Here is a 24470-nt window from a genome sequence, read left to right as displayed (position 1 = left end):
TAAGGGACGAGGCAATGCAGCAGCATAAAATAATTAACACAACCAGCAATGATAAAAAATACAAAAGGCAAAGCAATTGCAATATTACAACTAATATAAGGCATTGCACAGCAAACAAGAAAAATAAATTCGTAGTGAAACTGGCTTAACAGAGTAACACAAATTAAAATTCAGTAGCACTATGCCTGGCAAACAGCAGCTTATATCTAAACATGACAAAGCTCAAGCAGAAAAAATATTACACTGAAAATGACCATGTCTAATACCAATGTCACATCTTAACACTAGAGTGATGCATCACAATTTATTCTAGAAAAGAAATTACCAAGTCATTAAAAATAGTATTTATGCAATTCCTGTGATGGGAAATGTCTATTTGTGCTCTCTTTTCCAAGAAAGTTTATCAGTAACGTATTCTTTACTGGGTCTGTAGACAGAAAATAGTTATATTAGTACATCTATTAAATTTTATTACAAGCAATGCTGCAGTGCAGCTAGAAACTAGATATTAAAGAAAATGAGCAAATATGTACAAAGGAAGGTATTAAACATTATTCATTAGCCATATGGCATTTCATAAGGTAGTAAAAAAATTCTCTCAATTCTCGAGAAAGACGCTTGTCATAATCAGGTGTGCAGATGTAAGTATCTTTCCAAGTAATGAGCGTTTCGTATTTGCGGTGCTTTCTACAAAGGAATGTCAATAGCGAGGATATTGGCCTCCCTTTTTTTTTTACCTGTGCCACTGAAAGGCACACGCTAATGGCTTTTTTCAAGGCGACTGTCGCCCAGTTGGGCGCCCACGACGCATTAGGTGCAGGTGGTCACTTAACTTTCTTACCGAAATATTTACGACACCAGTTTCCGCTACAGTGACCGTCTCATATAAAAATTTCACAGGTTGAAAATTTACGTTACAAATGTGTAGAAACAAAATTCTGTAAATATAACAGTGTCCAAAAAATTTTCGGCGGCATTGTGGTACATTCAAGCATTTACACACATTTCATAACTCTTAAAGTACGATTCTTGGTTTCCAACATCCTTTTTCACAAGTCAGAGTCCCTAACCACTACTCATTATTCCTTACCTTATTACACATATACATATTCGTCGTCGTAAAAAATAACATCAAAACACCTCAGTCAAATCTCAAAATCGTCGTAGCTTCCTCCAATAATTTCAAAACCTAAAAAAATTCTCTGCTCATTTCAATAGTGTCATCTACCTCAAACGTACTTTAAAATCATGCTGCCTTACCAAATACATCATTCAAAGCTCTCACAGTGTCACAATGGTTCTGAAAAAATATGAACAGTTCACAAAGTACTGACAAAATACAATTTCATAAGTGTGATGCTATCCAACTGTGAAATTGCGTAAACATGTGTCACTGATGTAGTAAAAAAAATGTTTATCTCTCAGTTAAATGATCAGATAGCTGTGTAATTTGTGTGTTAGAGAAATATGGTACCGATGTGTAGAGTTGTATAAGCAAATACCATATTAGCTAGGGCTCCTTGTGCTTGCCAAACACATGATACACAAAGTAAGCGTGTACCCCCCTGAGGATTAATGTAATTATACCCTCAGGTGTTACAGATTACACCAATGGAATGAAATGTATCACGGAAAACTTTCTTTGTAATTCAAAAATCTTTAAAAATAAATGTTTTAAGTATAAAATTAATCACTCAAATACGTGTACTGTAGCGCTAAACTGTGCATCTTGTAACATAATCTCTGTGGAAGTGTCGTAGTTATCGTCCTCCGAAAGCTAAGTTCTGCAGAAGTCAATGTACTTACCTCATGATAAACAAAAGTGAAATGCTTTGCGTATAGATATCGTAATTATTATGCTTATTGACCTGATGAAGAAAGTACTGTACAGTAACGTATTGTTGTGCCACGAAAAAGGCTGTCTCATTGTTGCTATACCACAAAAGTTACTACTAAAACATGTTTTTCTTTCCAGAAGACTTCAGAAAACTGTGCAGATATAAAACAGATACACCGCAAAAGCAACATTGTAAATTGTCACTCATTAGTAGCGTCGTGATAAAAATCGTGTAGCTGTCACATAAACTAACCTCTGTGTCATCTGGTATCTCTCAGAAAGCACTTTAAATTCAGAATGTATTTTCAAATAAACCAAAATGTTGCATTAAAATCTCATTAGCAGTACTGGTAAATGTTCTAAGTATGTGAGCCTTATAGTCATTACGTAATCGTGCAACAAACAAGCAAGAATGCACACACACAATAACACTGTGTCGTCTGTCCACAATAACAATGCATTCGTAATTTCTGTTTAAATAAGTTCTCTTGGTTCTTGACTGGAAATTTAACTTCAAACATTGTTGCATGTTAACAGTTTCTTAAGTATTACAAAGCATACTAGTAATGTAAAGTGAAAAGTTATATGGCAAAGACAAAGTTAAAAAGCAGATTATTTTTCAATAAACGGTTTTACATGTGATATGTGGTGTAAACCTTTACTCTACCTAGTACGCAGAGTTTCAACTTCAACGCAATTATCATGTAGTATACGTCGGACTGTGTAAGGTCCATTGTAAACTAGAAAGAATTTGTGACTCAAGTGTTTCTTCTTATGTGACAATGAATGAGCTTTAATGAGAACTTTCTGACCAATACATAATTCCTTTGCGTTTGCTTTACCGTGTAGTTTTCTCCTTTTGTCTGCTGCAGATTTTATATTTTTAATAGCCAAATCAATTATGTCTTTGTGTCGAAGTTTACGTGTATTTGGGAAAGGTACAAGCTCTCTGATTCTGTTCGGTGGTTTTTCATTCTTCAGTACAAGAGTAGGTGGTAAAGCAGTGGAGTCATGAGGCATTTCATTCAGCACGTTTTGAAATAAGTGTAAATATCTGTCCCAATGCTGATGCTTTCTGTGACAATAAAGTCTGCAAAGCTTATTGATTTCTTTCGTAATCCGTTCAGATGGGTTTCAATGTGGTGAGTACAATGAAATAAAGACAGGTTTGATTTTATGGTTGCGAAGCATGCGTGACCAAACAGCAGATCTGAATTGCAGTCCATTGTCTGAAATGACTTTACTAACGTGTCCAACTTCACGTAAGAAATTTTTAACAAAGGCGTTGGATACAGACCGTCCAGTGGCTGTACGTAACGGTGTGAAAGAAACAAATTTTGAAGTAAGTTCAACAGCGACTAGAACGTACGAAAATCCATTCGATGTTCTGACAAGGGGTCCCAATAGATCAACTGCAGCAAATCCTTGTAATTTAGAAGGAATGATAGGAAACAACGGAGCACGGTGTGAGATAGTAGATGGTTTCGCCTTTTGACAAAGTTTACAAATAGACAGGACTCTTCGAATTCTCTTTTCCATATTGTTAAAATAACAAGTCGTTCGAAGAATATGATAACATTTTCGTGGAGCAAAATGTGCGTAGCTGAAATGAATGTACCAAATGAGCTTATTAACAAAATCGTCAGGAATGCAAAGTACCCATAGCTTGTCATCAACAGTGCAGCGTTTGAACAGTATGTTGTTTCTAACCAAATAATAATGCCGAATCTGTGTGTGTGTCTTTTCATGCCATTTGCTTTTGATGTCTTTCCAAATCGGATCTTTATCTTGTTCATGACCAATGTCCTTTAAAGATGTGGTGTTGAAGTTTTCAAAGGCGACTTTCTGAATGTAAAGAATACTGAAATTTTTCTCGAGGTTACCTTCTGTGTTACTTTTCTCAAGCCCAGCTGGTGCGCGTGACAGTGCGTCTGCAACAATGTTCTCCTTGCCGGGAATGTAGACTATTGTGAAGCGGAATTCTTGCAGAAACCACGCCCAACGTTTTAACCTGTCATGATTTAATTTTGAAGACATAAGAAATTGTAATGCACGATGATCACTGTATACTTTTACGTGCTTACCAGAAAGAAAGAAACGGAATGTGTTAAATGCCCAAACGATAGCTAAAGCTTCTAATTCAGTAACGGAATAAATTTTTTCAGATTTTGTTAGCACTCGGCTAGCAAAAGCAATGGTTTTCTGAACAGTAGTGTCATTTTCTATGGCTTCTTGAAATAAATGGGCACCAAGTCCGACTTTAGAAGAATCCGTGCTAAGGCAGAAATCTTGTGACAGATCTGGATGAGCTAGTATTGGCGCGTTAAGTAGCGATTCTTTCAAAGAATTGAATTCCAACTGTGCTTGTTCGTCCCAGTTCCAAATAGTGTTTTTTCCAGTGAGAGAACAAAGTTTTGGTGTAACAAGAATTTGCATATTCAGAAAACGACGGTAAAAATTTACCAGACCCAGAAAACTGCGGACTTGTCTTTTTGTGGATGGAACTGGAATGGCTCTGATTGCTTCTAACTTTTCAGGATCTGGCTTAATGCCTTCAGAAGAAATAATATGTCCCAAAAACCTCACCTTTGACCTACCGAATTCAGACTTTTCCAAGTTAACTGTAATTCCAGATTCTGCAAAAATACGTAACAAATTGTTAAGGATGCGATTATGTTGTTCCCATGAAGCTTCTGCTATTAGAATATCGTCCACATATAAGGTGATGTGACGTTTTAAGAACTCAGGTAATATGGAATTTAGCCCACGAATGAATGCTGCTCAAGAAATGTTCAAACCAAAGGGAAGTTTCCGAAACTGATAACAAACGCCGAAACAAAGGAAAGCTGTGTATTTTCTACATTCTAGATGAAGTTCGATCTGATAAAAGCTGGATCTGAGATCAATGGAAGACAACACTTTTACACCATTAAAATTTTGAAGAAGTTCTTCCAACGTTTGCGGCCTGTCTGTTTCAGGAATAATGATAGTATTGATTTGTCTCGAATCTAAGACAAGTCTGATCGATCCATTTTTCTTCTCAACAACATGTAATGGATTGTTGTATGAGCTTACTGCAGGCTCAATAATGCCCTCGTCAAGCATAGATTGTACTTCTGTTCTAACACGGTACCTATAATACGCCGGAATTACTTATGGTCTAACACAAAATTTAGTATGTTCACGAACACGAAATTGGTATTGAAATCCCTTGATTGTTCCAGTTTTGTGAGTAAAAACTGTGGAATGTGCTTGTAAAATCTCAAAAAGGTCTTGCCTATCATTGTCATTACAATTCTCAATTGTTTGAATTTTATTCTGAATTAACTCGTTAGTATCAAATGCGCCGTCGATATCACCCCTGTCAGTACTTGCAGAGTGATTGTTAGTGTCAAATTCCGTCGAAAATTCCGAACTGTTGTCTAACAGGAGGTAAAGCCGATTAATTTCTTCGTCATGGTTTGAGAGCCAATCTTCAAATTTCAAAGCTACTGACTTGCCTTCTTTTTCTAAACTTATTTCAGCATCGTGAAAGCTTAATATTGCTTTGTATTCATTCAAAAAGTCCACTCCCAGTATAATTTCCGTCGACAATAATGGAACAATAAGAAAGTTCATAGAGAAGCTGTGGCTTTGACAAAAGAATTCTAAATTGGTTTGTTGGCGTACATCTACACTTTTTCCAAAGATTGCACCTTGTAATTTAATCTTACGTAATGGAAGTGTGGGGCAATCGTTCGATTTGTTACATTTGCTAAAGGCTGTTTCACTAATTACTGAAATGGGACTGCCAGAGTCAAGTACTGCCGTAAATTTTACGTCATTTACTGTAATGTGAATCACAGGATATGCAATGTTGTTATGTTTTACGTCGTGTTCCTGGAGTAAGATGTCCCTAATGTCTTCCATTTTTACGTAATTACTAGCTACGGCAGCTGCGTCGTCAGTTTCATACGTACGTTTTGTGGCTGCCTGCGGTATGAGTCATTGTCTATTGTCTCTTTGTTGGCGCGCGTCGTTATTGGGATTTGGAGACCTAACGTCTACAAATTCGCCTTGTCGAGAGGGCCCTGCTCTGTTTGAATCCCGCCAGTTCTGATGCAATTCAGGTCTGTCGTTACGATCATATCGTATGTCGTCATGTCGGTAGATTCCATAGTTTCTTTCTTGTCGGTCACGTGGTGGAGAATTTCTCCCTGTATCGTAACTGCGCGCTGGACCATTGCGTCTAAAGTTATTCTGTCTCCCCTGATAATATTTATTTTGGTTCCCATATTGTCTGTTTCTCTGATTGTCTCTGTGATAGTCATTACCGCGGAGAGGTGATCTTTCCCTGTAATTATTACTACTCTGCCAACGGTTGTCATACGGGTGGTGTCTGTTTTGGTCACGATTTGTGTTGTGAGAATTGCCTTGTCGCTTCCAGTTATTATCGCGGAATTGTGACGGATGTGACCTGTAATTGTTGTGTTCCTGTTTCCGCATTCCGCGATTGTCAGTGTCAATTTCCAATTCTTGTAACAGTCCCTGAAAAGCTTCAATGTCGTCTTTGCAACGTCCTGCCAAAATAATGTGTCGTAATTGTTCAGGCAATTTGATTAAGCAAATGCGGATAAGTTCTGAGGGGCTGTATGGGTTTGACAGGTACTGATTCTTGTGCAACATGTCTTCAAAATATTTCATAAGACTGGAAAATTCAGATTGTTCGAAACGTTTCATCATTATGATGTTATGTTTAACTCGGTCTTGTGTGGCTTGAGACCAATATGCTGAGAGGAAGGCATGGTAAAACTCTCCTTCACTGTGGCAATCCTGAATGACCGACCGCATTCTTACAGCTGGTTCATTCTCTAAGTAGCCACACATAAATTCTAATCTGTGCTCTAATGACCAGTTGGGAGGAAAACAATGAGAGAATTGATGGAGCCACGCTTGTGGATGAATGTCGTTGCCAGAATTCTTAAACGTTTTGAATTTACGTGTAGTAATGAACAGCTTATAGTCAAAATCATCGTGTCGGCGAGTCGCATGTCGGTCATTGTTACGTCGTTTCGGCGGTTCAATCTCAAAATTCGGTGCACATTGCCAATTTCTTTCATAATTTCCGAAGTGTCCTGTGTTATTATTTTGTGGTTGTTCCGTATTTCAAGGTCCCTCTTCCCGTATTGGAGCGCGAGTGGCCTCTGAAATACGTAATTCTTGTATTACCTGAGTCAGCTGATCTTGTACTTCCCGGATTTCTCTTTGGTGTTGCGTATTAATTTGATTCTGATTTTGTTTGAATTTCCTAATTTGTTCACACTCTTCTGTGTCATTAAAGACTACCGGTTTTGTGTCGTTCAGATTATCATCTACCTTCGTAGATAAGTTAGTGAACTGATCCGAAAGTTCGGCTACTTTCTCCGATAGTGAACACATTTCCTCAATGTGTTTTTCTGAACCAAGTTTCAGAGTGTCCATTTGTGTTGAAATCGAATCTACTGTGTCCTTTAAGTTTTCCTGAGTTTTTGCAAGTTGCGTAACCGAATCGGTAGATGCAACTGAGTCAAATTTAGCTTGCAAGGTCTCATGATTTTCATGAACAATAGTTTGCAGTTCTTTTATGGCTGCTTCGTGATTCTGTTATGCATTTTCATGCCGCGAAAAAATAGGTTGAAAATGCTCACAAATTTGTGTTTTTACGTCATTACAGACTTTTTGACATTTCGATTCAATGTTATGTAACTCAGTAGTTAAATCTTCACGTGTTTGTTCAAGAGTTTGTTCCTATGAGTCTAACTTTTGAAGCTTTTGCTATGTTTGTCTCTGATTTTGTTCCATTGTGTCTAACTGTTGCTGTGTTTGTCTCTGATTTTGTTCCATTGTGTCTAACTTTTTAAGATTTTGTTCCACTGTGTCTAACATTTGAAGATTTTGTTCCATTGTGTCTAACTTTTGAAGATTTTGTTCCATTGTGTCTAACTTTTGAAGATTTTGTCCCATTTGTCTCTGATTTTGTTCCATTTGTTGCATTAATTGCAATAATAATATATTAGTGTCTGGAATCTGTTTCTCTATGCTTTTTGACAGTGCATTTTCAGCAGCAACATTCACATTTTGACAAGCAGAAAATGTGTCTTGACTCATTTGAGAAAACGGTGAGGACGCAAAACCTGAATCTACAGTATTTGCAAAATTGTGTCCTGTCATTTCGGATTCCTGAGGCGAGCTGTTGCCGAGCGATCGATCGATAATGCTTCCCTGTTCACTACCTGTTTCACTGTCTACGGCATTGTTTGCAGCCCGCTCCATTTCCCTATGCACAGATACCAAATTACTACTTTGAACGTCTGTTAATTCATTACACAGTGGTGCTGGCAAGCTACGCTCGTCGTCACTATTATTTCTCAGTTTACTTTGGAGCCTAGTGTTACGTTTTTCACACGCCATTATTGTCACAATATTTCACACGATAACACAGAAAAGCACAATTTGAAGAGCAAAAATAAGAGAACACATTAACATAGCACTGAAAATAATATCTAGTTAATTGCAAGCGCAGCTGCGAAATACTTGGTGCAAATCTAAATGCATGCCACAACTGTGTACAACAAGGAAAAACTACAACTAAAAAAGGAAATTCTCTCTACAATTACGCGCTAGCAATAAACAATAGCTACACTAATTACACAAACTACAAGAAAAAAATCAGAAGATTCCAGTGAGGTATCCTAGGCTAAGGGTCGACATATGAAACGTCCCCTTAGAACAATCATACACGACTGTCCTTAAACTGAAACACAATATTTTTTAGCGCAACGCAATCTGAGTTTCAAAAATCCCTACAAAAGAATGGCCCTGACTAACATTAACCTATAAGTTTCACAAATCACTTACCTCACAAAAATCTTCGCTACTCAAGCTACTGCAATACAGCGAGCGCCACTACTGCCAGCTAAATAAAAGATTCAAAGTACTGAAGGCACTAACTACTGATAGGCATAGTTAGCAAATGAAACATTTTGATAGAGAATAACCAATGTATTTACCTCAATAGTCATAATATATATAGCAGTTCATGACAAATTTCAAAACTCCGCCATCTCTCTCCCCACATCCACCACTGCTGGCGGCTCACCTCCAACTGCGCAACGCTACGCGCTGTTCACAGCCAGCTGCCTAACACTACAATGGCGAGTATTACAACAATGCAAAGCAGCCACAACAGCACAGCCAGTGTTTTTTATACAGAGGTGGCGTTACCAATAAAAAAACCTAAACAGCCTACTTACAAGCTAAGATATGGTTTCTCTTGAATCTGCGATGGTCTTTGTTTACTTTGCGGTTTCATAACGTGGCTATTAAATCACGGTGGGTCTTTCTCTTCTGTTATGACCTTCCTCGGAAGATACTTGTCTACCTGATGCTGACCAATGTTTTCAATTTTTCCAATTTTTGTTCCACATCTTCGTCCTCAGCAGCGTTTTGCAGCGTCTTATCGCTATGGCGTCTTCTTTATTGTTAAAACCTTTGGAAGGTCCTTGCCATAATACTAAATTGTTAACAGTAGTTTAATTTAGATATTGGGGTACCGCACCTCAATTGCTAAAAAAGGAACCCTTGAAGCATCGCTGTCTTCTGTCTGTCTATGCGTCTGTCAAGTTGAAATTTATGTCCAGTACCAAGATCTACGGCCCTTTGCCAGTGCCCAAAAATTTAATATTCTGAGTCAATGCAGTCCAAAGAGATGGCCATTTGTGTCATGTATTTTATTATTCGCAATCTTAATCATCAGAAACTACACATGAAAAATATATATACGAGGGCTGGAACTTTAATAGTGGCAACTTTTTATTTACAGCTCGTATAAAATAGATACGTGTTTCAAAGTTGTACTGACCATCAAAGTAGTCACCAGCATTGTGTATAATCCGTTGCCAGCGATGTGGAAGTCGTAAGATACTCTTAGCAATGCCAGTTCGAGAGGCGCGGTTTATTGCCCGACTCATTTGTAGCAGTTCTGAAGCGAATGCCGTGAAGTGTTTCCTTCAGTTTAGAAATTGAGGAGAACTCACGAGGGCTTAAGTCAGGGGAGTGCAGTAGGTGGTATAGCACTTAGCAGCCCCATCAGTCAAACAAATCAGTAACAGCTTGCACTGTACGTGCTTGAGCATTGCCCTGTAAAATGATGGTCAGGTTCAGTAGAAAGTGTCAACACTTCTGTCTCTAAGCTGGTCGTCGATTGTGTTCCAAAAATGAACAGCACAGAGACAGAAGAAACATCCGGTGTGAAGCTTTTGAAGCGGTTTCTTACACTTAGCAGTGCAGCAGCGTCGTTGTAACTGCGATTACGACACATTATAACAGCCGAGTGTCCTGCAAGATGCGCTAACTTGGCTAATGCTCATTAACTGGGCGAACTTCTGAGACAACCTGGTACCCACTAATTATCTTGCTGTTCGGGTCACTTGATCCGTTTGACAAGGTTCGGCCTCCCGTGGCAAAGCTTCCTTCTTGTTACATGCTTGCTGTTTACAGCGTTTGTCCTTTGGTGAGAGAAGTGAATGATAAGGGGCCTTATAATCAGTAAACTATGCCGTTGTGAACAGCGTAAACTTTTGGTGTGACTTTCAAGTCTCCGCTCCACTTTGGTTTCTTGCGGGTGCTGCTTATGGAATTGACCCAGCCTGGGCTCCCTAAGCAACTAAAGGGATTGTATTATTAAGCCCACTAACACACCGTTATGTCAGCTGGTACCAGGAATTTTCTCTTGTCCTGCCTTATGTTGTAAAAGAGTACTGAAGGAAAGGGAGCAGCTAATCATTAAATCTAATTCCCAGAGCGAGAGATTCAGCTGTTTGTTGCCATGCTATATTTATATTTATAATAACCTTGTATATGTTTTACGAGTGTTATCCCAAAAGTAAGGTCTCCTATTTTTATAAGTACATAGATTTTTTTATTTCTACAGTGGTTTACATCAGTTTACAGATTGAACATTTAGCTATTTTTCGACATAATCACCATTTCTGTAGATGCATTTTTGTAGACGCTTCCCGGTCTAATGCGATAGTCACCAGGCGCCAAGTCAGGACTATAGTGTGGGTGGGTGTTTATGTTCCACTGAAACTGTTGCAGGAGAGCAACGGTTTGCCGAGCGATCTGTGGGTGAGCGTTGTCGTGGAGAATGTGCTCAACATTCCTCTTCTGCGGTTCTGAATTGCCCGTTTGAGTTTTTTCAGAGTCTCACAGCACCTGTCAGCGTTAATTGCGGTCCCAGCGATTCAGCTCCGACGACGAGGTGAAAGAAGAGGTTCACAACTTTCTGAACAGCATGGCAGCGAGCTGGTATGACATGGGCATACAAAAACTGCCACAGAATCTATAAAAATGCATCGACAGCAATGGTGATTATGTCGAAAAATAGCTAAATGTTCAAGCTGTGAACTGATATAAACCATTGTAGAAATAAACTTGTTTATGTACTTATAAAAAAATAGACCTTACTTTTGGGATTACCCTCGTAGAGCCAGCTAATCTGGACTATTTGGCCTGTGCTTCTAGAATGTTACAGGTTCTAATGGCCAGTGAGAACCGCTTGCAAACAACTAGTTTGCTCCGAGTATTTCACGAAAGTTTAACTTCAAATTTGTTATTACAGTTGTATAAATCTTTTCTTACAACATTCTTTAAACTGATTTAAATGTCACTAGATGTACTCGTACAGATTCAGTTGGGTGTTACTGTCAGTTCATGCAAATTATTTCACGTACTGCTGAAAAGTTATAAGTATTGTTTGATTTTATTTAATGGCCTACACCGTTAAGATTATTCAATGTTATTCTCAAATGCTCGCTGATGTAAAATATATTTAGCAAACTTTATTATATATAAATCATTCTCTTATATAGCCTACCCCCTCTTAAGCTAACTTAAATCTACTGAGTTCAGATATATATATTGGAGAACGAGGCAATGCAGCAGCACAAAACAATTAACACAAACAGCAATGACAAAAAATGCAAATTGGAAAAGCAAGCAGCAGTATATCTAAATTAGCAAAGCCGGCTGAAGTGGCTGAGCGGTTCTAGCCGCTATAGTCTGGAGCCGCGCGACCGCTGCGGTTGAAGGTTCGAATCCTGCCTCGGGCATGGATGAGTGTGAAGCCCTTAGATAAGTTAGGTTTAAGTAATTCTAAGTTCTAGGAACCTGATGACCTCAGATGTTAAGTCCCATAGTGGTCAGAGCCATTTGAACCATTTTTTTTAACCAAAGCAAATGCAACATTACAACTAATAGAAGCCAATGTGCAGCAACAAGAAAAGTTAATCAGTTGTGAAACCGGCTTAATACAACGTAAAATTCAGTAGGACTATGCGTGGCAAACAGCAGCAGTAAATGCAATAACTTATACCTAAATACGACAAAGCTCAAGCAGAAAAAGTATTACAGTATAGATAGCCATGTCTAATACCTATGTCACATCTTAACACTAGAGTGATGCATCACAATAACTTACTCTACCAAACAAGTTACCAAATTATGTTTTAATTCCTGTGAAGGGAAATGTCTATTTGTGCTCCCTTTTGTAAGGAAAGTAAATCATAAAATTATTATTTAATGGGTCTGTAGACAGAAAACATTTCTATTAGCACATCTATTAAATTTTATTTTAACCAATGCTGCAGTGCAGCTAGAAACTAGATATTAAACAAAAGAGGCAAATATATACATAAAACAAAGCATGAAAAGTTATTCATTAAACATATGGCATCTCCTAAGGCAGTAAAAAAATCTCTCAACCAGAAAGACAGCAGTCACAATCACGTGTGTAGACATAAAATATTTCTGATCATTTCATTACGCATTTTAGTAAATATCAGAAATTACGAGCTCCAAACTGTAATCATAGGTTTTCAAGTATGAGTGCATTACGTCAAGGTCACCTACCTTCTTTTCTGAAATATTTACGACAACAGTTTCCGCTACAGTGACAGTCTCATATGAAACAAAAATTTTGCAGGTTGAAAATCTACATTAGAAGTGTTTACAAATAAAATCTCATATATAATAGTGTCCAAAATTTCTGTTAGCGTATTGGTACTCACATTCACACACACACTCACCCTTCATAATGATCAAAACCATATCTCGACGTCACAATACACATCGTCGTCGCAATAATAACGTCATAACACCTCAGTCAAATCTCAAAAACGTCGTAGCTTTCTTCAATGATCTCAAAACCTTTAAAAAAAATGCTCTCTGCTCGTTTCAATAAAGACATCTGCCTCAAATGTACTTCAAAAATCATGATCCCATACCAAATACATCATTCAAAGCTCTCATAGTATTACAATGGTTCCAAAACAATATGAACAATTCACAAAGTACAGACGTCACTCATTTAAAAAAAAAAAGTTTGACTATCTGTTAAATAATGAGATATCTGTGTAACTCTGTGTTAGAGAAATATGGTACTGATGTGTAAAATTGTATCAGCAAATACCATATTAGCTAGGGCTCCTAGCGCTTGCCACACACTTGGTACGCAAAGTAAGCGTGTACACCCTGAGGATTGATGCAATTATGCCCTCAGGTGTTACAGATTACAGCAACAGAATGAAATGTCTCACCGAAAACCTTTTTTGTATCTTTGTATTTCGAAAATCTTTAAAAAAAGATTTAAGTACAGAATTTAATCACTCAAATGCGTGACCTGTGGCGCTAATCTGTGCGTGTAGCTGTAAGATAATTTCTGTCAGTACTTAACGGTAAAAATGTGCCAAGTGTCGTAGTTATCGTTTTCTGTAAGCAAAGTTCCATGCCCGAGGCAGGATTCGAACCTGCGACCGTAGCAATGGCGCGGTTCCGGACTGAAGCGACTATAACCGCTCGGCCACAGCGGCCGACGAAGTATGTAGAAAAACTGTACTGATATAAAACAGATACAGTGCAAAAGCAATAATATAAATTATGTCACTCGTTAATTGTGTCATGATATATTCGTGTAGCTGTCAAACAACCCAAATACTAAGTCATCTGTAAAGTCTCAGAAAGTACTTTAAATAAAGAATGTTTTTTCAAGTAAACCAAAATGTTGCATTAAAACCTCATTAGCAGTATATGTTCTAAGTATGTAAGCCTTATAGTCATTACATAATCATGGTATTAACAAGCAAGACTGTGCACACAATAACACTGTGTCGTCTGTTCACTATAACAATGCATTCGTAATTACTGTCTAAATATGTTCCCTAGGTTCTTGCCTGGATAGTTAATTTCAAAACATTGTTGCATGTTAACAGTTTCTACGTGTGACAAAGCATACTATTAATGTGAAGTAGCAACCTTAAAGTAACGATTAATTCAGAAAGGAAATTATCTCTCAATAAATGGTTTTACATGTGAAATCTGGCGCAATCCTTTACTTTTCCTAGTACGCAGAGTTTTAACTTCAATGCAGTTATCAATGGTATACATCGGATTCTGTAAGGTTCATTGTAAATCAGAAAGAATTTGTGGCTCAAGTCTTTCTTCTTATGTGACAATGAATTAGCTTTAACGAGAAATTTCTGACCAATATATTTGCTTTACAGTGTAGTTTTCTCCTTTTGTCTGCAGGAGAATTTAAATTTTTAATGGCCAGATCAATTATGCCTTTGTGTCGAAGTTTACTTGTATTCGAAAAAGGTACAAGCTCTCTGATTCCGTTTGGTGGTTCTTCATTCTTCAGTACAAGAATAGGTGGTAAAGCAGTGGAGTCATGAGGTATTTCATTGAGGCCGTTTTGAAATAGGTGTAAATATCTGTCCTAATACTGATGCTTTCTGTGACAATACAAGTCTGCAAAGCTTATTGATTTCTTTCATAATCCGTTCAGACGGGTTACAATGGGATCGTCAGGGATACACAGTACCCATAGCTTGTCATCAACAGTGCAATGTAAGAGGAGTATGTTGTTTCTAACCAGATAATAATGACGAATATGCGTGCGTGTCTTTTCATGCCATTTACTTTTAATGTCTTCCCAAATCGGATCCTTATCTTGTTCATAAGCAATGTCTTTTAAAGATGTAGTGATGAAGTTTTCAAAGGCTACTTTCAGAATGTAATGAACACTCTTTATGATCTTCAGCTAGTCGGGCGCACATGTTTAAGTACGTAAATTGGTGGAAGAGTGTGTCAGCAGTATCAACAGAGAAGTGAAGTTGTGCAGCGAGGTGTTTAATTGTGATCCGTCCATCACCTCGAATGAGACAAAAATTGTTCAAATGGCTCTGAGCACTACGGGACTTAACTTCTGAGGTCATCAGTCCCCTAGAACTCAGGACAACGTAAACCTAACTAACGTAAAGACATCACACACATCCACGGCCGAGGCAGGGTTCGAACTTGCGACCGTAGCTGTCGCGCGGTTCCAGACTGTAGCTCCTAGAATTGCTCGGCCGCTCCGTTCAGTTCGAATGAGAGAGTCTGCACGCGTAAACGTTGCATGACTCACTGCCGGGAGTCCGTAGACATTCTCCAAGCGCCTATGAATATCTGAGATTCTCTGGTTTTCCGCCAAAACTCAATGACTTCGAATGCACCTCCGTTATAGACACCATTGTGAAATCTACGAATAGCGCGATACCTGTCAGAATGTCGTGAAACTATTGGGTCTAAAGCTGGAACATTCCGCATTTTGTCAACTGAAACCGGCCGAGAAAAGTTGTGCTGCTTTCTCATTCAACGAACTTCGTATGTCAGCGTTATTCTATGAGGAAGTGAAGTACTGCTATTTCTCTGGAGAAAACAACAAATGTAGATTTTTAAATGCTGCAATCATTTTTTATTCATTTCTCACAATTGTGATACATAAGATATTAGAATCATCGCAGTGATAACCTACATCCGCTGACTGTTCGCAGATGGGACTGCAGTCACTGGTGGTGTGTCCCGGCAGCCTTCGCCGCTGCTCTGCCAGCCTTATTGGCAGCTGCCCTGGCTTTGGCGGCAGTCCTCAATTTGTGTGCTGTTCTGGCTTTGCCTGCTGTCCTGGCTTCGGCATGAGCCGCTGTCCTGGCGAGGCCGGGATGTGCAGCTGCTCCTTTCCGTGACGCTAAAACGAACAAATGACGTTCGGTAATTACAGCTCAAAATTGACAGCCAATCAAGCTCAAGACCTATTACTTACCAAAAATAAGGAACCCACTGATTACTCTGCAATTGACACTTGAGTGTTTTGTAGTACATACGAACACTTATAGATTATCTCTCTACCATTCCACTCTAGAGTAGCACACTGGAAGACTTAACACCTAAATCACTCCGTGTCACTTCTTATTTCTCTTATTTTATCACGATAGTTGTTTCTCCTATGTAGGTGGGAGTTAGCAGCATATATTGGCTTTCGGGCGAGAAAGTTTGTAATCAAATTTCGTGAAAATATCTCGCCACAATGAAAAATGGATTTCCTTAATGACAGTATTCCCAAATCGCTTGCCAGAGTCGTACAGTCTCTTCCACATCGCGAAAGCTGCTCTTTTTCGCTGCCCTTGATCAATCCTGTGTTGTAAGATCTCAAAACTCTCAGAAAGAATCCAAAAGGGGACAGAAAGGCGTGGTTCAGGCAGTCTTTTAGTAGGTCTGTTGCATCTTCTCAATGTTCTGCCAGTAAAACGTACTTGTTGTTTCCCCTTCTCTCAATAAACCGAAGTCGACCATTTGCCTTCCCTATCAAAGTGTTCAACATGCTGGTTCCATTTCATATCGCTTTTCAAAGTTACGCTCAGAAATTTAAAAGGCGCTACTGTGTCATGCAGGGCACTACTTAGCTGTATCCGAACATTACAGATTTGCTTTTCCTACGCATATGCATTAACTTACATTTTTATACATTTACAGCTAGCTCTCATTCACCACACCAACTGTCTAAGTCTTCTTGTATCCTCCTACAATCACTCAACTTCGACACCTTCCTGTACGCCACAGCACCATAAACATTGCTGCCCATCCTGTCAGCTAGGTCATTTATGTATATTAAAAATAACAGCGGTCCTATCACACTGCTGTGGCGCTCCTGACGATTCCTTTGTCTCTGATGAACACTCGCAGTCGAGGACAAGCTACTGGATTTATTATTTAAGAAGCCTTCGAGCCACTCACTTATTCCATACGCTCGTACCTTCGTATATTCGGAAATATAGAAATTTGGAATCAACGTGCTGCTCTTCATCGCAGTTTATCATGTGAGGAGAGGTCAAGCTGATCTCGCTCGAGCAATGCTTTCTAAAACTGTGCTGATTCTTGGACATAGGAAATTTATTATGTTCAAACTCAGATTATGTTCAAAAATTATGCGCAATCAAGGGTATTAGTACGTAATTTTGCGTAATTTTATCCGTCTTTTATACAGGTGTCACCTGCGCTTTTCTTCCAGTCGCTTGCGACTTTGCGCTGGTGGAGAGGTTCGCGATAATTGCAAGTAAGGGGCCATAAATCAAGTCTTTTCACTTCTGACGTATTGTTCCTCAGGCGTCGTCATGTGATGTGCTACAGTCAGTGGTCCAGCTCAAAAGTTCGCCGTATAATTCCATTTAATCATTTGGAATGTACTGCTGCGTATTTTCTAAGTCTTGAATTTTTTGAACTTTAATTGGCACCTGTGCTGATGGTAAGCAGGGTGTTTTGGTGGAGCAACAGGTTCTCGCAGATGTGCCACGAAGAATGTGTGACTCACTAACCCGTTGATACACATCAAACCGTCGACGAGCGCAACTCTGGCACTCGCATATGCAAAGTGGAAGACACTGCTGACTGCAAAGTTGTACCTGTAAAATTTTGGCTTGTTCCTCGTTTCTTCAGAAACTCTCGTCTTCTTATGAGATTTTGTCCACCAGTCTTTAAAATCCAGAATCCCAGATGTGTGAACTTCAGTGACTGTAAGTTTTCCATGTTTTACGCTGCTTTATGGAATGTGCTGTGCTATTTGGTGAACTGATAACATCCTGAGTAGCACTGACTTACGGCCTTTAAAACAGACTGATTGACACATATTCTGTTCATAAGCTCTGCTTATGTGTAACAACGCTTACAACGATTTATATTCTACCTTCACACGCTAGCCATAGAATCACAGATTTATTACCTGGTGATATATTCTCTAGGTAAAAAAAGTCATAGGTTTTCGTTGTTCAGAAATTCCTAAAGTGCAGAGGAAGCGAAGGCTGTTGCACTCTCGGTTTAAAAGGGAATACACAAATGAAGACAGGCAAAGGTGAGGAAAGATTCATGCGTCTGTGAAAAGATCTACGCGCAAAGCATACAAGAACTACCACCGCCGTACGTTAGCAAAAAGATTTGGACGAGAACCAGAGAAAACTGTTTGCAAAATCGCTAAACAAGTCTAAGGCTTCCATCCAGTCACTTGTTGACCGGTCCGGTGTAGCAGTAGAAGATAGCGAAACTCAAGCCAAAGTTTTAATTTCGTCGTATCCCTCTTTTTCGCGTCTCGTCTTCAGTATAACTATAAATAAATTCAGCACCACACATTTTGCTCCTAATAAACACACCACAAACTCGGGAGACACGAGTCACGCAGCAACTAGCTCTTCAACTGTTTGCACTCACAACACTATCGCCAAATGTTCAGGTCTAAAAGGGTACATTTCAGTGACTTACGCCCATTTAAAACAAAATGTGATTTTCAGTTGCATGTTACAAAGCATACTCTGCAGCTTAGAGTTGTGTTTGTGGCATTTAATTCACTAATGTGGCCAAATATCAACACCTCTTTCAGTGCCTTCTTCCTAAACTTTTTTAAAGGGCCAATATTTTCTGATTTTAAAAGACCATAGCGTTGTATGTTTCTGTATTCATGAAATAATGTATACAGCAATAAAAAGGACACCTATACTACTAGTTCACAGGAGCAGACTTTCTTATTTCTGATATTTTTCTTCTATATCAGGTTTTTTAAAATTTCACGGTAAGTTGATTTTCTTGACTTAGGCTCTATTTAAAAAAAACACCGATTCATAGTTATGGGTGCGTTTGATCACTGAACTTTGATATATAGAGCGTTCATTGTAAATTACTGTGACGTTAACATCGGTCTGTTTGCGTAATGACATGAAAAAGAATCCACGTCTGGAGATGTATCCCTTATGTGCTATGGGAGCAAACTCTTCAAACAATGAAATTAACTCTCCTGCAACGTCTAAATGAAAGACAGATAATAATTTGCTACGATTATGTGAAGTAGGAAACTTTAACCAAGTGGTCGGTGAGGTAACAATGCTCGGTGGTACACAAAAAAGGATACAACATTCGTGTGTCGCAATGAACATCTCGTGTCTCTTCTTACAGTTATGTTCAGCAGTATTTTTCATTGGCGTAACAAGCAGTTGCAATAGTGGCAGTTGCTAGCATATTAGTTCTTTATTCACTAATCTACTGATTATTGGAAGGGTATTAAATTATAACTCCTAATTCACTCAGTACCTGTGAAAGAGTTGAAGACCTTAATTTATATCATTTTCCTTGTTCTTAAAAACGATGTATCACTGAACTTGGGTTCCTGTTCAGACACTATCAACATAGAGCTGTCTACAGGTTTTGTACTGTACTCGTTGAGTGTGGCCATCCTGAACCCATCGATTCCACATTCGGGCGACAGTCGCGAGGTTCTGACCGACACGAGCACCAATACCATGGAACGACCAATCCCAGTCTTGACAGACTGCGAATTTACCTCTGTCGAATTTCATCAGTTGTTGGTAGTCGTTTCCCCTTGTTACACGAGACAAAACACGAACTTCTCACAAGCAATCAACAGAGAAATCTGATTCCTGAATGTGAAACTCGCTTTCTAAACTTTTCTTATACACAGGACCAGGTTTTTCCCATAACTTCGACAGTGTACGAGTATTTCACACATATTGCACGCATCTCCTCGTCCGTCCCCCTCTTTCTGTCTCATCCTTCCTTCTCCCCCTGGTGACCTCCTCCTTCCCCGTCCCTGTCACCATCTCCTCCTCCTCGTCCTCCATCTCGTCCTCCTCCTCCACCCTCTATCTTCTGCTCCGTTCTCTCTTTATCCATTTCCCATTCACTCCCTCTATCCACATGCTCCTCCACTTTCTCTGTCCTACATCCCCTCTTTCCGTCTCCTCCTCCACCAACTCTTTCTGTCCATCTCCTCTTCCCTCGCCCACTCTGTCCATCTCCTTGAAACTGTCGCCCTTCTCTCTGTCGACCTCTTCCTCCAACTCTCTATCTCCTGTTTACTTCTTTCTCTCTCCGTCCGGCTCCTACGGCACTCCCAACCCAGATGGAGTTACATCCTGTATTATATCCTGAACTGCGTACAATTTCTACTTTTCATGTGAGAAGACAAGTTTAACACTTGGTGTTCCCAAAAGTTTTCGTAAACGATTTGCTGCCAGAGTTGTCAGACATTCCGTCTCTCTTTCAAAATGGTTCAAATGGTTGTGAGCACTGTGGGACTTAACTGCTATGGTCATCAGTCCCCTAGAACTTAGAACTACTTTAACCTAACTAGCCTAAGGACATCACACACATCCATGCCCGAGGCAGGATTCGAACCTGTGACCGTGGCGGTCACGCGGTTCCAGACTGTAGTGCCTAGAACCGCTCGGCCACCTCGGCCGGCGCCTCTCTTTCCTCTGCAAGACTATACAGAGGTCCAGTGAGAGGGCACCAGTCTGTTTCGATGGTATATCCTTTGGAATCCAGACAACTGATCCATTAGTCATACTACTGGAAGGCGAGGAACTTTACGATGGCTAGTGTGATCAACTAACTCATTCTCTTAGATCTTCTCTTCTTTTTTTTTTTTTCTTTGGAACTACATGTACTGGTTGGTGTATGAAATTCCGGTTGAAACTGCTCAAGACCTACTTCATAGAACATTACATGTCTTGTTCTACGATGAAAACCAGGAATGTTTAACAAAATGAGCCAACGTTTTATGCATCAACACAAACATCTACTGTTGCGAGTCACCGCTATGAGGTGAAATGGTACACGTAAACATGTGACCACCATATTGGTCCCTAAAGTCACATTTTCCTTGTGTTATATGCGAGTTTTGTGAAACTGAACGTTGTTTTTGCAGTAATTTCATTAAATTATCGAATTATTTTTGAATTAGCAATTGATTTAGTGTCGGCATAATTCGAGCCAGCAGCCGAGATTATACGATAAATACAAAATTTTAGGGTAATGTTTTAGGATTATTACGTGAAAGCTAAATATTTTGTAGCTCTTTTTATGAACTTGTGAAAGGTAAATAATAAACTTGGATTCGATTGCCTATCATCTTAAATCTGAATCCTTAAAGACAAAAAATATGGTGGTATCTCATTCCATTCCGAGCAACATACACCGTGACTGATAATATCCGATTGATTCTACTTAATTTATTTGTTTGTACATCTCAACCGAGAGTGGTAGAGCGGCAGTAAGACGCAGACCTCACATTCGGAAGAATGGCGATTCAAATCCCCTTCATGGCATTTAGATTTAAGTGGCCTGTGATTTCCCTAACTCACTAAAGGCAAATGTCGGGATGCTTCCTCTCTCAAGATCACAACCGATTTCCTACCATGTCCTTCCACAAATCAAACATGTGCTACGTCTGCAATGAACACGTCGTCGAGGGCACTTTAAACTGAAGTCTTCCTTTCCTTGTCGTAACACTCAGTTTAGGGAACTCTCCCATATGATTGATTTAGACCTAACGTTTTGAGACCTTTTGAACATCACATTTTATGAAGACTAAGTATTAAAAATTGGAAACTGTACCCTGTTCAGTATTTGTGCCCTCGGATCCGTCCGGCGACGATCCATCGCTGCTGAACGTTTTAAGGGCGAAGATTGCGCTGATATCGGGCTCCTCCTCTTCTCCATCACCCGCCCGAGGTAACTGATATGTCAAAGCGTCATCGTAGTTGTCGCCGTCGTCATAATCGTCTTGTGCAATCGGCTTTGTGTCGTCTTGAGCCGTGGCGTGTGGCACGCAGAACACAACCAGGTAGGATCCTGCGAGCAGCAGCAGCAAGAGGCGCGACATCTCCTTCCCTGTGTGATACGGAAGACTGTCTACACTTTCCAGCTAGACTGCCGTACTGTGAAGCCGTCAAAGAATCGCAACGTCTTTTATAGCAACAGGGCGCTGTCAACTAGATACGTTATCACTACTGGGAGGCAAATGTTTGCATGTGCAGTTCAAACGTGTGCTAGTAGAGTACAATCACCACAAATTATCTCTTACCATTTTACCGTAGTCGTTACTCCAAAAGGTCTTGTTCTTTTGCCCTTTCATGCAACAGGATATTATTATCTAGTCTGTTATATAAGGTGAACAAAAAACCCACTTCGGACGCTACAGCGCGGTCTTTGCGCACAAACAGTACAAAAATGTGTGATAGCGTAGATTTTCCCGACGTATCAAATACTGATGATTTTCACGGGTTTACAGCCTAACGACAACACGATATTTCGGCGGACCATCTGGCCGCCATCTTCAGGTGAGATTGAGCGCAGAATCACGCCGGAGCTGAAGAGACCTCAGATTCGGCGGCTCCTTTATACCGCGGGTACTGCCGTTGCGCGTGCGCGAGCAGCGGAAGAGCTGCCCTCTGTGAGGCGAAGAAAATGCAGCGGCGCCATCGGTGAAAACTGTCAAAAGCGAGGAATCGCAAAATTAAAATGCAGCCGGTCGGGAACCAGACCGTTGTTGTTTTATCTGTGATAAAATAGGATTCCACGTCTTGCTTAAAGGAAAACCTTTGTCTCTATTAATAATATCATCATACTGACGTATATCAATTGATTCTTTCAACACACAATCCCAGTAACGGGAAGCCGAGGCAATATTTTGCGTCTCTTTGAAGGACATATTGCGCCCTTCATTAAGACAGTGTTCGGCAACGGCTGATTTTTCCGGCTGGAGCAGACGTGTATGCCGTTGATGTTCCACACATCGATCTTGTACTGTACGGATAGTCTGTCCAATGTAGGCCTTGCCGCAGTGACAGGGAATCTTGTATACCCCAGGCTTCCTCAGTCCCAAATCATCTTTCACCGATCCAAGAAGGAATCTAGTTTTGGCCAAAGCCGTAAGGACGCTTTTAATATCATATTTCCTGAGGATTCTTGAAATTTATATATATATATATATATATATATATATGTGTGTGTGTGTGTGTGTGTGTTTGTCATAACACACACACCTTCGAGCTAATCAGCTTCCTAATAGTAATCCAACCACCGGATTTTTAAAAGGAAACTAACTGCTGGTCTCCGTGCAGTTACACACTCTGCCGGCTGCTCTTACTTCAACAACATGTACCTTAGGGCAACCAAGCAACAGGTACACTCGCTGCAACGCAAATCGTTGAACGAAACGAAGGCGCCAAAATCACCCCACCTTCGATAAAGAGCGTTGTTCGAGGTGATTTCCAGGGACTGATCTCTCCAAGAAAACAGGCACCAAAGCAATGCGACCGACAGCGCCCGGAGTTGACATTAGTCAGGTCCACCACAAACTCGCGACCGCCTTACGAGGTCGACCCGCCGTGCCGCAGCTGGCCGAGAGCGCGTGTTTTCCTCTTTCGTCCACGCAAGCACGCCCTTGCGCCTCGTAGCGAATCCAACACCAACAGCCCCGAGCGCCAAACACCTGCGAGATCACAACAGGGGCAAAGACCCTAGTACAGCCGGGTAATCGATGGTGTCGCGCCAAGGAGCTGTTTTACCAGAAAAGGCGCACCACGTCTCAACTGTACTGGAGAAACCAATGTTTCGTCACAGTTACAGTGGCCATCTCCTGAGACTAATGGTGTGTTCCGTATGTGTATTACGATAAAGTTCCCACTCCCTCTGTCTTAAGAGACCAATAATGGCAACGATCTTTTTAATAACTGTGACGTAATATCATGCTAAGTGAGCAGTAATGACAAAATATAGGGACTCTGCGCAACCAAAACGAAGCAGTAGACCTGGAAGAAGGCCACTGTAATCATGGTCAAAACGTTGATTTGTAGTATCTTGTTTTTTGCGTGATGACTTGGTAACATAAACAAGAAACTCTTTATGTCAAATTCCAGATCAGATCATGGAAAGAAATAATAATCCCTGGTCAACATCTGTTGTCACAGTACCCAAAAAAGCAGAACAGCATATCAATTCCATTACAACTATTGTTATTTAAAGCAAAAAAGAGTATCAGACGTCTACTCAATGCCAAATATAACAGAAATCTTAGATAATCTGAGCCAGAGTTGTTATTTCACAACTATGGGACTACGAAGTCAGTACCATCAATTATTAGATGTAATATTTGCAGATCTTCCAGAGACAGCATTCTTAATTCCATGTGATCATTATTAATATCTTCACATGCCTTTTGGGCTGAAAAACGCACCTGCTACTTTCCAGCTACTATTAGATGGCGTATTCCCAGGATTAAAACTTAAGAGGTGTATGGTCTATTCTGATGATATGATTTTTTTTCTCCACAAAGATACCAGCAACGTACAGTCAGTATGTTTATGTGAAGTTTTGGATCTTTTACGTGCAGTAAGGTTCTGAATTAGCCTGTAAATGTGTCATTTCTTTTTACAACAAGTCCAACACTCGGCCG

The 24470-nt window shown here is 39.9% G+C and overlaps 1 protein-coding gene across 1 annotated transcript; it reads right to left on the bottom strand.

Annotated features, from left to right (window-relative positions):
* Positions 1-15643: 15643 nt before the first annotated feature.
* LOC124711433 lies at positions 15644-21941 on the bottom strand. Its single transcript, XM_047241506.1, has 2 exons — positions 21629-21941; positions 15644-15920 (listed from the first exon to the last, which is right to left on the bottom strand). The coding sequence occupies exons 1-2, from the start codon at positions 21894-21896 to the stop codon at positions 15742-15744; spliced, it is 447 nt and encodes a 148-aa protein (XP_047097462.1). The 5' UTR covers positions 21897-21941; the 3' UTR covers positions 15644-15741.
* Between the last annotated feature and the right edge of the window lie 2529 nt (positions 21942-24470).

The sequence above is a fragment of the Schistocerca piceifrons genome, chromosome 1 (genome assembly GCF_021461385.2).
Source record: "Schistocerca piceifrons isolate TAMUIC-IGC-003096 chromosome 1, iqSchPice1.1, whole genome shotgun sequence".
Taxonomy (NCBI): Eukaryota; Metazoa; Arthropoda; class Insecta; order Orthoptera; family Acrididae; genus Schistocerca; species Schistocerca piceifrons.
This window is presented reverse-complemented; position numbering and strand designations above follow the sequence as displayed.